Below are 15,313 nucleotides of genomic sequence, written 5' to 3' on the forward strand. Positions count from 1 at the left end.
AAACGATTAGCATTTCTATTACTTGTATTCATTTCTTTGTGTTGGGGACTTTCTAAATTTTTACAACCCTGTTTTGGAATGAACAACAAGTTGTTGTGAGTGAGCCCTCCTATTGTGCTAGGAATATTGCCTTCCTATGTCTTACAGGCCAAGGATTGTTGTAGGCATTGCACATGTCTCCAAGAAGCAAGCAAAACATTTGCTTTTCATACTTATGTTCTTATGATAGATTACATTTTTGCATATGGAAATACATTTTTTAATAAGAAAAGAAGGGGTGAGAGCCAGAGTTCTGAAGTGTGTTGGAGTAGTAGCCTATTAAAAAGTCATGCTTATCTCTTGTAGCATGCCAAGTTTTTATTGGTTTCTGTGCTCCAATGTGTTTGGGACCATACAGAGACTAGAAAATAATTGGTTGCTGATAGAATTTGCTGAGTAATTAATGATTTCATAAACTTGAGGACTAGGAAGGGGCTGGAGAAAGGGAAGAGAGAGACAGAGAGGGGAGAGTGGAGGGGCTTTTCTTAAGCCATCATGGTCACAAGGATGGGCATGTCACATCTGTGTAAATTCTAATAGAAGTGGCTAGTTACAGTCTAGGGAGCATTTAGTAAAGCTGAAGTCAATTCACACAAGTTATAGGTATCCCATAACATAAGCACATTTAAAATACAACCTCCTCTATGTGTTCATATACAATGTTCTTACTTCAATTCTGTTATTTGTGAATGCAATGAATTTTTAAAATGTATCTAACATAGATATATGAAACATTATACAGACTGAGCAGGTTGTATTTAAGAATAATATGTATATGCATATACATATACATGTAACATATATCAATGAAAAAGAGGCTATGAAGTAATTAAAAGGTATATAAAATTTCTATAACTGAATTATTAGGTTATTATGAAATTTTTGTTAGGTTAATAAATATTTATTTATTATGGTCTTAAATTTTATATTTACATACTATTGTATAAAGCAAGTAATTCCTACAATGATGGTACAGAGTTAGAATAGGCATTAGAAATCATTTCTATTAGCTTTAAAATGGTGCTTAATTTTCAAACCACACAGTACACAACTTGCAATAGAAAAGACAGTATTTTATAGTTCAGACCAGCTTTCCTAGAAAGAATTCCCAGTTTCTTCATTTATATTTCAAGGACTCATTAATTGAAGTGGTTAGTCACCCTCCAGGTTGCTAACTGTGATGTTGGTCCTGGGTTTTCATGCTCTGCGCTGGGGATAAGACAGGTGGAAGCTATCTGCCCAGGACTTCATCTGCTGTACATTATGTTCCTGAGAAAATACAGGGCTCCACTCCTGCAATGAGGAGGCAGAATGATAGCTCCGTGGTTGAGTTTATCCTCTTGGGCTTTTCTCACCTTCCTGAGCTCCAAGCACACCTGTTTCGAGCTTTCTTGGTTATTTATCTGGTGACTCTGACAGGAAATGCTATTATTGTCACTGTCATCTTCCTGGACCAGAGCCTGCACAGCCCCATGTACCTGTTCCTGCAGAACTTGTCAGTGGTGGAAGCAAGCTTCAGCACAACCATTATGCCCGAAATGCTGGTGGTCCTGACCACCGAGAAAGCGACCATTTCCTTTGGGGAATGTTTTGCACAGATGTATTTTATTCTTCTCTTTGGTGGGACTGAGTGTTTTCTCCTGGGGGCAATGGCTTATGACCGATTTGCTGCAATCTGCCATCCTCTGTCTTACCCGGTCATTATGAACAAAAGGGTCTTCGTGAAACTACTGATATGTTCATGGGTCTTGGGCATCATGGTAGCAACTGTGCAGACCACATGGGTGTTTAGCTTCCCTTTTTGTGGTCCTAGTAAAATTAATCATATATCATGTGAAACCCCAGCCGTGCTGGAGCTTGCATGTGCAGACACGTTCCTGTTTGAAATCTATGCCTTCACGGGCACCATTTTGATTGTCATGGTCCCCTTCCTGTTGATACTCTTGTCTTACACCCGAATTCTCTTTGCCATTCTGAAGATGCCATCCTCAACAGGGAGGCAGAAGGCCTTTTCCACGTGTGCCTCTCATCTCACATCTGTCACCCTCTTCTACGGCACAGCCTGCATGACCTATTTGCAGCCCAAATCCAGGTACTCACCGGACACCAAGAAACTGATGTCATTGGCTTACTCTCTGCTCACCCCTCTACTGAACCCACTCATCTACAGCCTGAGGAACAAGGAGATGAAAAGGGCTGTGGTGAAATTATGGGAAAGAAAACTGGCTTTACATACCATGTGAGTTGCTGAGAAGCCCTGAGTATTTGAAAGTCCCCGAAAGGAATTTTACCTTAGGTTAGCAAATCATAGAAAAGGGATCCCTTTCTTAATACTTTCATTAGTCGTTTATTTTTACAAAATATGTACATTTTATACTATGATGTAAAACTCTTCAGATATTTGTGAATTCTAGATATTCAGGTTGTTTTTTTACTGTGTTATCATTGAGATGATGCTTCAATAAAATCTAATTTCACATTTTCATGTTTGAGTCTTTGTTTTCTGGGCATCTGATGGAGTGGATGGTGTGGATGGTGTCTTTCTATGTTTCACATCTGTCTATCTATCTATCTATCTATCTATCTATCTATCTATCTATCTATCTATCTATCTATCTATCTATCCATCCATCCACCCACCCACCCACCCACCCACCCATCCATCTATCCATCCATCCATCCACCTATCTGTCTGTCTGTCTGTCTATCTATCTATCTATCTATCTATCTATCTATCTATCTATCTATCTATCTATCTATCTATCTACATATCTATTACTTACCATTCCATCTAGTTTGATCTGGTATATGTATCTCTGTGTTTGCTTGTTTTTTTGTCCATTTCTGGGAATTCAATTCTGGTTAAGGAGTTGCCCTCTTTCTGTGCTACTACCCCAGCCAGGATTCATCACTTTGAATAACTATTGCAGAATTACTTTTTAAAATGATTATAAATGCTTTAGAAGGCCCACTGAGGCTCACTGACACTTAGGATGTCAAGAAAATAACAAATGTATGTATTGATGACATTTATTGTTTCTGCAATGAAAGTCTACAAGTTAAAAAAAACCAATTTATTGGAGAGGGCCAGACTAGTCCTCATTTCTTTGATCGTCTCTATTTGTTTAAAGAGAGTCTTAAAGAGGGTTACTAACTATCCTTTTCTGTGTGTGTAAGTTTTGGAATGTAGTAAGAAATTATGCTGCTCTAGTAAAGTTTCAGAAGTAGATTCTTTTCTAAGTCCATGACCTCACTAGTCCCAGGGAGTTGACTAGGTGTCTGGTACCAGTCATGACTTTCTTGTTGATTGGGTCTTAAGTCCAATTTTACAGCTGTTGTTTGCCACTGACTTTGAATGTCATAAAAGTATATTTTAACAGTACAGTAGACTATCATTGCTGACAACTTATTACACTCTGCAAAATTAGTTATAGATGAGATTTTGAATGCCTTCAACCCAAAATAATAAATGTCTAAGGTAGTAGAAATACTAATTGTATTGTTATGTCATTAAACAATGTATACATGATAAGAAATACCATGTATATCATAATAAAATGCATATAATGCATGCAATATGTATATATATGTATATATCTATAGTAACAATAAAAATGTGCAATAAGAGTCTGGAGAGATGTCTTAGCGGTTAAAAGATTTGATTGTTCTTCCAGAGGACCTAGCTTCAATTCCCAACACCTATACGGTAGCTCACAACCATTTGTAAATACAGCTCTAGGGGATCTGCTGGGCTTCTGTGGCCACCACACACGTGTAGTGCACAGACGGCTATGCAGGCGAAACACCTATAGATGTGCAATCTTATTACATTCATATGCTTAGAATGAAGTTCATATTGTTCTTTTTCTTCTCATTAGAAGTTAATTTGAATATTTGGTCCAATAGCATGTGTGTATTTGAAATCTATTTTGAGATATTTTGACATCTAAAATAGGTATATGCATTAGGCTAGACAAAGACAATGGACTTGGATACATGACCATGGTGTATAAGAATTCAACTCACTGCTGTTTTTTGATATTTTGCAGATCTGCACCATGGATAATATACACCTTCAGCTTGTTGTGTCTGTGTGTCTGCTTGGCTCTCTTATCTTTCCTGGTCAGTTTTTTTTCTTCTCAGAATATCACAGAAAGACTAGAAGGCTCTACTCTAGTCCCATGATGTCAAGCGTGACCTTCTGACTTGAGTATGCCTATTTTCCTCCTCCTGCCTTTAGTGATGACCAGGATGCCGTAAAAAGAACAGCAACAGCATCTAAATCAGTAAACTATTTGGTGCCATGTTTTTGTTTTTTTTTTTAATTTTATTTATTTTTTCTCTTATGCATTATATCCCAACTACAGCATTCTCTTCCTCCCATCTCCTTCCTCCCTCCTCCCCAAGATCCACTGCTCCTCTGTCTCCCTTGGGAAAGAAGCAGGCCTCCCAGTAGTATCAACTGAACTTGGCATAACAAAATGCAGTGGCTAGGCATATGTGCTCTTATAAAGCCTGGAAGAGGCAACTCAGCAGTAGGAAATAAGTCCCATGAGCAGGCAAAAGAGTCAGAGACACCCCCAGTCCCGTTGATAGTTCAACAAAACTCGCAAGCTAGGCATGTATGCAGAGGACCTGGGGTAGACCCAGTAAGGCTCTGTGGTTGCTGCTTCAGTCTCTGTGAGCCCCTGGCCCTGCTTAGTTAATCCTGTGGGCTGTGATCACCTCATTTTATACTTTTTATTTCTATGACTAAGGCTACAGGGATTTAAGGAAAAGTCAATTCTGGAGTCATCGTTGTCCCCTTTAATTGTCACGGACCACTCTACTAATTTTGAATGTAAATAGTATTTTGAATAAGGGCATCTGAATCTCCCAACAGCTGTATTATCAGGTTGCTTGGGTTATAGAGGAGGGACACACTCTCACAGCCAAGTCTCTTTAAGTGACTTTTGTTTTTGGAACCTGGTTGAATTTCTTATTTTTAAAATAATTTATTTAAAATTTGTTTTGTTTGTGTTGGTGTGAAGGTTTCAGATCCCCTGGAACTGGAGTTGCAGACAGGCGTGAGCTGCCATGTGGGTGCTGGGAATTGAACCTGGATCCTCTGGAAGAGCAGTCTGTACTCTTAACCTCTGAGTCATCTCTCCAGCCCCCTTGAATTTCTCTTATAGAGAGAATATATCCCTGTGGTGGTCAAAGAATATGTAGTTCCCATCCCCTACTGTGGCATGTGATTTTAATTATTTCCATTTTCTTTTATTCTTGAATCACAGCTGCCTGCCACCTTTCCCAGAATGAATAGACACTTTGCAACTATGTTTGTGACCAACGCCTGATGCCCCAACTTAGAAAAATAAAACAAAAACTTCTTTTAAGTCACCCAGTCTGCCATGCATTAATACATCAGTCCATGGAAGCCAGAGTGCAGAAGTTTTTAGAGGTATTTAATTCTATTCCTCACTATATAAAATGTTTATTAAAGAAGGCTTATTGAAATATTTATGACTTAAAGTCAACTGACCAATTGCTATTTTGTAATCTGTAAACATATATATTGAAAATATGATCTGTCTAGGTTTTGATCTCTACTGAGTTTGCTGAGAATACAAGCTCTTACAATTTGAAATTGTGATCTTTTTCTGTTATGTGAAAAGTTTCTTTGAACGTATCTGCCATCACTGTTTCTGTTCTGATCATTTTGGCATAATGGAATGCCTCTTAAAAGTGCGGCTTCCTTGCTGCTCTAGAATGGCGACAAGGCTCCCGCCCCATCAGTGCTGTTTCTTAGGGAGCATCCCTCATACAGCACACGCTGGTTTTGCCACTGATCTTAGCTCACATCTATACCATTACAGCCTATTAACTGAGTAGTAGAGGCTTGAAGCAATCACATTTTTGTTGGTGTTCCCTAAATAACACTTGTTGAATCATCCAGCTAAAGTTCCATCTCTATATATCTGTTGAGTTCTGGTAACTATTAACTCACTGGGATTACAAACTAATCACAATGGGGTTCTTCTGTGAAGGGAAGATTTTAGTGTTTGTAAAATGACATGTATGGATAGGCACTGTGCCAGGCATGGGAACAGCAAGAAAAAAAAAGTCTAGTAAGAGAAACTTGTTTTAAGCAAATTAAACACGTGCTTAAACATTTTCACCATTATGATGATTGTTATAAAGGAAGCAGAGGATACCATGATGCAATAACAAGAAGGTCATGTCTACTTGGCGGAGGGGGGATATGACCGAAGAGGGATTAATAAGAAAATGAAAGATTCGTTGAGAGAGTGAGCTTTTAAACCTTTGCAGGGGGCCTTAAAGGCCGATAGAACAGCTAGGAAGATGGCTGGGACAACAGACAGCAGAACAATCTGGGAGGAAGGGACAGAGCATTTAAAGGTCTCAGTGTGGAGCACTGCAGGGAAGGAAGATCTGAAAAGGGCGGGGAGGGGGGGGGGGAGGAGTGGGGTGGAAGCCTGAGCAGAAGAGAACACACGAGGTCTCAGGGACACTGAGAAGTCTCTGCTTGTCACCTAGTAGCCATAGTTGGATAATGGAAGGCTTCATGCCAAGGAGACACATGACCATATTTGCACCTCTGAACTGTCATTCTGGCTGCTGAATAACTGATAGGAAGGAAGAGGGTGGTAATAGGTAAGGAAGAGGCCATGTCTGCCACCCAGGCAAGAACGATGATGGCCCCGGCTAAGAGGGTAGGGGAGGTAACAGAAATGAGAACGTTTCTATGTATAAGAAATCAAACTGATTGAACTTGGTTAGGAATCGTATGGTGGGGTCAGATAGGAGAGAAAGCAGTTTCGGGGAGAGATTATATTTCAAGTCAACAGGTGGAAGCTCTAATCATTGAGATATGAAACATTAGCAGAAAAGACTGTTTGTGGGGAGTTGGAATTCAGTTCTGAGTGAGCAACACTTAAGATGCTTGTGTTAAACCAGTAAAGCAAGACGTCTGAGATTTATAAGTCAGGTTCAGAGTAGTGATCTGAATTCTGGGGGACAAAACTATAGGGAAAAGTCTGGGGAGGGATGCTGGCTCCAGGAAGGTATTTGTGAGTTTCAGGCCAGCCAAGACTGCAACTAGAGACTTTGTTTAAAAAATAAGCAATCCCCAACAACAAACAAAACTGAAAATGCTTCAATCCAATCTGGTTTGGCAAAGAATGGATTGAATTCTTACTGCCACCTAGTGGTCTGAGTATGTAATTTTGGCAGGTGTGATGGCTGTTCTTGGTTGTCAACTTGACTATATCTGGAATTAACTATAATTCAGAAATGACGGCACACTTGTGATCTGGATCTTGAGGTGGGAAGACAATATGCCTTTATTCCAGACCTTGAGGCTGAAAGACAGTGCCTTTAATCTGGACTACACCTTTTTCTGTAAGTCTATATAAGGGCAATGGAAGAAGGAAGGGTCCATTCTTTGCCTGCTTGCCCTCACCATGTCAGCATATCCATTTGTTCACTGATACTAAAGTCTACTTTTTTGGGATTCCAGCATATACAGAAGACCAGATAAAACACCCAGTTTGGTGGGACTGAGCAGATACTAGATTCTTGGACTTTCCATTCACAACTAGCCATTGCTGGATGGCAGCCTATAAGACATCCCAATTAATTCCATAAGTTCTGAGACTCTAGAGAACCCTAATTAATACAACTGTGGCAAACAAACACGCAGTCTCTGCTTAAATTAGAGGAAAATTTTGTTTTTTAGGTGTTAATCTTAGTAGGTTTTCAGAATGGCTGAAGTAATCATCATTGTGATATCTCCTTTCCCATTAGGATATTCTTGTGCAAACTCAGAAGATCATATGTATAGAAATGTGGACAGCGAAAAGGTTACAGATGAAACTAAGCCCTCTGTTTATATTACATTCTAATAAGGAACCTGGCTACATTTTATCTACACATGAGACTTCATGGCAGGCTGATTTTAGAGGTGCGAGACCAGATAATCTGACAGAGGAATTTCAGTGCACCTCACCCTCACCTGTCAACACATGGCACGGCTATTGGTAGTTACTTTAAGACAGGTTGGCAGTGAGAATCAAGAGCCAGAAGGAGTGTAAAGAGACTTGAAAAGTGTAATTTATACAGAAAAGACACAACAGAAGTTATAGAAAATAAAGGTGTTAGGATTACTAAAAACAAACCAAGTACTGGAACAATACCAAAGTTTAAAAACGTCTTAGATAGTTTTATTTTATTTTTTGATAATTTTGTATGTGAGCACTACATCCACATCATTGCACTATTGCTACCCTCCTCTCTCTTCCTCTAACTCCCACGTCACTTCATCATCTCTTATTTAATTGTTGCTACATGTATATACCTATATGTATTCACACGTGCACACATATTAGTATGCCATCTACTGAGTCCATTTAGTTTGGCTTATATGTGCACGTGTCTAGGGTTGCCCACTTTGGGTTGGACACCTATGTGTGTGTTTATCCTTGGAGAGGACAATTATCTCTCTCTCAACAGCCATTAGCCACTTATAGCTCTTCATCTAGGGGTGGAACCATGAAGAATTTCCCCTGCCTGCATTAGTGTGTCAATTGGTATTGAGTTTTTACTGACCTTGTTTAAAAATATAGAGATTCACAACTGGCTAAAATGCAGAAAATAGTTGGCTATGTGGAGGCCAACCCCAACTGTACATATGCAAGGCAATTTCTACATCTCAGGTTCAGGAAAAGTCACGGAAGAATGGCTGGAAAGATTGTAAGAGCCAGATGGTCAGGGTGTTTGTTGGTTTGCCATGTTTTCTAGGCATTACAGAGAAAATGCACCTATAAATTTTCAACAATAAGGAAAAGTTTTTGAATGAATCTTAGAAATTGGCAGACTTCATTTATCACAATATCAAAAATATAAAGGTTTTAGTTCTTTCAAAATATTTTACTTTGAGAAGAGAGATTTGGGGCCCCTGTTTATAGAAGACTACCTAGGGAGATGTTTAATGTGTTTGGCTATCTAGGCACTCAGGCTGCTATAGCTAGAGGAACTAGTATACTTCATAAGATACTGGCAGATCTTGATATTGTCCATAAATGCTATTGTGCATGTCATGCATTCAGACTTTCTTTAAGATTTAAAAGGAAGAATTGAGGAACCAGTAATAAGTGACAGGACCAGGATCATTGGCTGTCATCCCTGAAAGGAAAATGAGTCAACCTATGAGGATGAAGTCTAACCTTTAATGAAGACCTTAGCATGTTAGGCAAATTGTCTGCTAAGAACAGCCACATGCCATATTTTGTATGTTTATGAAGTGTTTGATGACCACTTATCTATCTAAAATACATCTCTGTTTAACCTTAAAAACATATCTAACACGATTCTAAGTTTGATTATTATAGATGACTACCTACCAACCTGCATTTCTCAATTATCCTAAAGAGCTTTCAAATACTAGAACGTCACATTACAATTTTAACTGAACTGCATAACACCTTAACATGAACACCACTTAACAGAAACATATATATCTAGTATAACAAAAAAACCTTAAATTTGTATCAATATGCAAAATATGTTAAACAATAGTAGTAACTATCGGGGACCCCTGAGTGCCAGCCTCAGTGTCCCCTCAGGGTTCAGAAGAGGACTCACAGCAAGCACAGGATGTAGAAGGATCTGAGGGTGTGAATGAACTCTCTACTGCGTACTTGTATGCGTCAATTTCTTTATTCTTTTCCAGCTGTTCTCTCTCTTTCTGCAAAGTTTCCAGTTTTTACACACGTGCAAAACAAAGGCAATTCTCTGATCTTGGACATCCTTTTATTTTTGAAGGTACCAAATGTGATCTATATGAAAGACTCTTTTCCTGACTGCTTGGCCTGCCAAACAGAAGATAGTTACAGGGAGGTGGCTTCTAATGTATCTCAGGGAACAAATCAGAGATTAGACTGTGAGAACCAAGGTTATTGACTGCATGACTAAATTTTCCACTGAAGGTTCCACAGAATTGGGGGATGACCCAATATGCCAGTACATGGGAAAATTGTGGTTAATAATCCATAGTCTGCTGAATCTTGCATCAAGAGAGTGCTTATGGCTTCATAAGAGATCTACTGTAAGAATCAGCTGATACACAAAAGGTGGTAGGTCCAGCGCCTTGCAAACTGGGTTTATCTCCATCAAAACACGTTTGTTCTGGTGGGTCAGTCTTCTGCTCTACCATATGAAATCTCACTTCATGATTCCTATGAACTGCAGCAAGAAACATGTGTAGAGAATGTTCTAACAAAAATAACCTTAAATTTATATCAATATACAAAAATCCATACCAACATAAAATATTTGAAACTAGTAGTTGTTTTTTAGTTAAAAGTAGACTCAATAATCTTTTATCTTATTATTTGTATAACCTCTCTTCTTTCTTTTCAGAAAGAGATCCTTGAATCCAACGTTTCTTGCTTAGTTTCTTCCATTACCATGACTAGTAACAACTTCTAATCAATCCCCCTAAACAATAACAAACATCCTTAACCTACTGAATGACCAAAAACCACCTATTCCATCTCTTGGGAATGTGGACATCATGTTTCCTAGATTGATTCCTGTTGTTTGTGGTGAGAGCATCTTTAGGAGACCATGAGAACATTGGGATAATGATTAAGTCCTGGGAGAGTTAGCTGTGTTATTTTTTGTTTAGTCTCTGTGTTAAGGGAAAGTGTAGAGCTTATCTGAAACTTTGGCTGGATAGTCTTTGAGGTTAGACCATTTCAGCTAGGAGCTTTGAAGTTGTTCTGGGTTCAGAATTTTGAGAAAACTGTGATAGAGGCATTCTGAGAGGTTAGATCATCTGGGCTACTTGTCTTTATTGGTGTCTGATCATCTTTTTATGAAAACACAACTTTTAAAGGCTATATATAATATATATATTTCTGTATTAACTAACACAAATATGAAATGTGGGGTGTGTACAAGCCAGCTAAAGATTATTTTTTGTTCTATGTTTGAGCAGGTAAAAGGCATCTTCCAACTTTATAAGTTCACATCAGACTGCATATCCAAATTTAAGGTAAATCTCTGTCAATGCCATATGAAAGAATGACATGTAATAAGTCATGAGGATTTTGTAGCCAACAAGATTTATCATGTTTCATCCAGTTTCAGAGCTCCTCCCATTGTAGAGAGATCAGCATATGTGTCACCTGTCCTGTAGACTTTCTTGTTTTTTTCCTTTATGTCTGCAGTCAAGATTTTTAGAAGGTTTCCCCTAATCAAACTGATCTTCATTATTTTTGAAGGAATCCATAGTTTTTGCTTCCTGTGGAAAACCAGAGCAACTTCTTCCCAATGCAATACATTTTCTGATTTCCATTCTGAATTTAAGACATCTTAGGAATAGATAGATTGGTTTAATTGAGCGATTTTCATAATTCAGTGTCTCTCAGCAGCTACTCTTTTGTTTATTAGGCTTTAAAAATTCAAAGTCAACAAAGCACTACACAGGATCCAGAAGCCCCGTGTATTTACCGTCTTTACAGGGCTTATTTTTTTAAAATATTACTCTTTAAAGACTTTATTATTTTTAAACGTTTAATTTTCTATTTATTGTCTATTTCCATTTTCTCTCTTTAGCATAAAAGAACACTTTAAAGCATACTCTACCTTTTCAGACATTTTCTCTGCCCATACCTGACTTTCTGTACATCTGCAGCATTCTCTGACTGTGAGACAAACCATAAACAACAACACCTATTACTGTGGGGGCTTTGCTTAGTGCATGGCACTGGCACATGGAACCGACTGGCTCAAGCCCACAGGCAACTGCTGGGAACTGCATCTCTGTACATTGAGTACCGGCCTGCTGGAGAAACTGCAGAACTAGAAATCCACATCTGAGTTTGTTCAGCACTTTTCTTAGCTTTCTCATGGCCTATGTATTCAAGCCTCTACACTGAGTGTCTTATGTAACAAATCTTTCTCTGTCCTGCAAGCCAGCTCCCAAATAATGACACAGAGATTTATGATTAGTTATGAAAATTCAGTCTTAGCTTAGGTTTGTCCTACTCACTCTTATAACTTACTTCATATTTTTAAATCTACATTCTGCCATGTGGCATTACCTCTCTTTCTTCTTGTACCTCCTGTCTCCTCTCTGTGTCCGGTTGATGACTCTGCCTTTCTTCTTCCCAGAATCTTCTCTGTCTTCAGAAGTCCCGCCTAACCTCTTCTTGCGCAGCTATTGGCCATTCAGCTCTTTACTAAACCAATCAGAAGGTGCCTTGGGAAAGACATATCCTCACAGTGCAAACAAATATTCTGCAACATCTACAATAACAATAGTTTTTATATATAGTTAATATATATATACATATATAGAAATTTATGTTCCTTATGAATCTCCTTACATAGATGAGACAATACTAATATTCACACCATCTGACAGAGGCATAGTTTATCCCTGTGAGCATCTCATGTCCTGATGTACCTTTCCTGGCATCATGATCATCTGCCCAAGTATGTAGTTTGAACATAAGGTAGAGTTCTTTCTGGAAAACAATAATTATAATTCTTCTAATAAAAGGAAGGGAAAACAGATGCTTATCACAAGTGTAAATTCAATCTGTATCTGGTATTACTGGTGTCAGATTTGACTTAATTTTTTTCTAACATTAAATTCTTTGCTAATAAATTCTGTGGACTTTGATATTTGGTAATTTACAGAGTTCTAAATCACTGTTTCAAAATAAAGCAGTAGCAGATCTGATTCTAAATCCTCCAGATGTGTTATTTCTGTTTTCTATCATTATTTATTATTATTATTATTATTATTATTATTATTATTATTATTATTATTATTATTATTGAGATGGGCTCTTACTATATAGACCTGAAACTCAGTATGTATGACCATGTTGACTTTGAACTCACAGATCTTCCTGGCTCTGCCTCACAAGTCTGGGATTAAAGGTGTATGCCACCATCTTTGACTTCTGTTTTTCTAACTTTAAGTTAGCAGTAGGGTAGACCATTCCTGATGTCATTACAATATGTTTCTGTAGCAGACTGGAACTCTTTGTCAGCCAGGATGTCTTAATACAGTTGACAATTGAAGTTCAGAGCACAGCACTCTTTTTGTTTTTAATTTTTTTAAAAAAGAAAACACACTATCATTTTTTTCATTATATGAACCAATTCAAGTTTCCACTTTCTCTCCTCCTCTTATGCCCTCCACTTACTCCCCACCCCACCCCCATTCACACCTCAGAGAGTGTAAGGCACATTGCTTTGGGGAAGGTCCAAGGCCCTCCCTACTATATCTATGCTGAGCAAGGTATCTATCCAAAAAGAATGAGTTCCCAAAAAGCAATTATAAGTAGTAGAGATAAATCCTGGTGCCACTGCCAGTGAATTCTCAGTATGTCCCAGCCACACAACTGTTAACCACAATCAGAAGAACTAGTTTGAACCTATGCTTGTTCCTTCCCTGTCTGACTAGAGTTGGTGAGCTCCCATTAGCTCAGGTAGACTTTTCAGTGGGTGTCCCCATCATGGTCTTGACCTTTTTGCTCATATTCTCACTCCTCCCACTCTTCAACTGGACTTTGGGGAACACAGATACTCTTATCTTAATATTTGAAAACCTTTCTCTTAGTCTATGGCACCATTTTTTGTTTCATTAAGATTAAGTTGTTTGTTTTTTAATTGTTGGCCTTCATCACTGTTGTGTGTTGGTGATACCACTGGAGACCCTGAGTCTCTTTAATATCAACATTACTTTTATATATAAAAATATTATCTGATTCATGTATTTTCAATGTACAGTAAAATTTCCCAGAAACTACATACTACCTTATGTCATTAGAGATTGAATTCATAAGTAGAGATGAGAATTTAGTTATGTACTAAGCCATTAAATAAATTCATGGAAATGTGACAATAACACTATACTAAGCTTTTTAGGATATGACTAATTTCCATTAAAATGGTTATTTCTATTAATAAATAATTATGTTGCTGATATTTTTACATGAATTAAATAAATGACTTACAAAAGTACTGGTTTAAGTTCTTAAAATAACAATTATTAATTACTATAATCTGTATAAAAAGCTTCTTTGTGTTTCTTAGAAATAATAAGAATATAATGGAGTCCTGAGGCCAACATGCTTGCGAACGGGTGGTTTAGAGAATTCACTGTAGACAGCTTCTCAATGACTTTAAGGGGAGGGGTATATATCTTGATTTGCCTGTGTCCCTGGTCATATTTGTCCAAAGGAAAAAAGGGGAAAGAAAACAGGTACACTAGAAGTTCATGTGTATGAGGCCCCTGGTTTCCTGGTGTTGAGTACTGCTCCTGCACATCTGTTTCCTTGGTAACTAAACTTAGATGTCACCTGTGGCCTATTAACAACCTTCCTTAGCTCCAGTCATTCCTCAGGGCAATGAGCATCTGGGAGTAATTAGGGAAGTTGGTAAGGAAGTTTCCTTAGGCAGGAAATTGGTTCCTCTGGAACTTGTTAAATATTAACTCCACAACCAAGATCGTGAAAGCACTTACTGGAATTAGCAATAGTGTTCAGGTCTTCTGGGGACACTTACCAAAATCAAATAGTGTCAGGAATTAGGAGCTCATAGTTAATTCTTGAAGGTTTAGACATCATCTTTAAGTTATGGTGAGGGAGCAATTAACTCAAGACGATGCCTGACTTTTTAACAAAGGCACACTCTTAAGTCTCTCCCTGGGGCTCACATGGGTGTAGAATAAGAACAAGAGGTGTAATTAAGGTCCATGTTAAATCAGATGTTCTTCTTCACTGAGTTTCTTTGGCCACAGTAATATTTACAAAGACTGGTCAAGCCTGGAAAAGTGGGCCAGATTTACCATAATCTCAGCTAGGTGGAAATGTCTAATACCTTGATCAGCCTCAATTTAAAAAAAACAATAGATTTTACTCTAAGACTTGACTAATATAAACATGTGAATCTAAAGTAAAACAAAACAAAACTATAACCTAACACATCATGTATTTTTTTTTCTTAAAATAGAAATGCCGAGGACTTATAGAATAAGGAATGAGTGAGTGGTCAAGTCAGAAGTTTCTACTATGTTGACATCCACACAGGCCACAGGTGGCCTCTCTGCCCAGGGCTGTAGTCTGTGGACCTCAGATCTACAGCAGGATAAGCCCAGCCTTTGCAAAGTGGTGGGTCTGTCAGACAGGTGGCAATGACACCATCCTCTATATACTTCAAATGACAAACAGCTTCAGTTCTATCCAAAGGG

At 38.1% G+C, this 15,313-nt stretch overlaps 1 protein-coding gene across 1 annotated transcript; it reads left to right on the top strand.

Annotated features, from left to right (window-relative positions):
• The first annotated feature begins 1,337 nt into the window (after positions 1 to 1,337).
• LOC125417185 (olfactory receptor 10A3-like) lies at positions 1,338 to 2,282 on the top strand. The gene has a single exon (XM_048460506.3). The coding sequence runs from the start codon at positions 1,338 to 1,340 to the stop codon at positions 2,280 to 2,282; it is 945 nt and encodes a 314-aa protein (XP_048316463.2).
• The last annotated feature ends 13,031 nt before the right edge of the window (positions 2,283 to 15,313 follow it).

The sequence above is a fragment of the Myodes glareolus genome, chromosome 7, assembly GCF_982192425.1.
Source record: "Myodes glareolus chromosome 7, mMyoGla1.1, whole genome shotgun sequence".
Lineage (NCBI taxonomy): Eukaryota > Metazoa > Chordata > Mammalia > Rodentia > Cricetidae > Myodes > Myodes glareolus.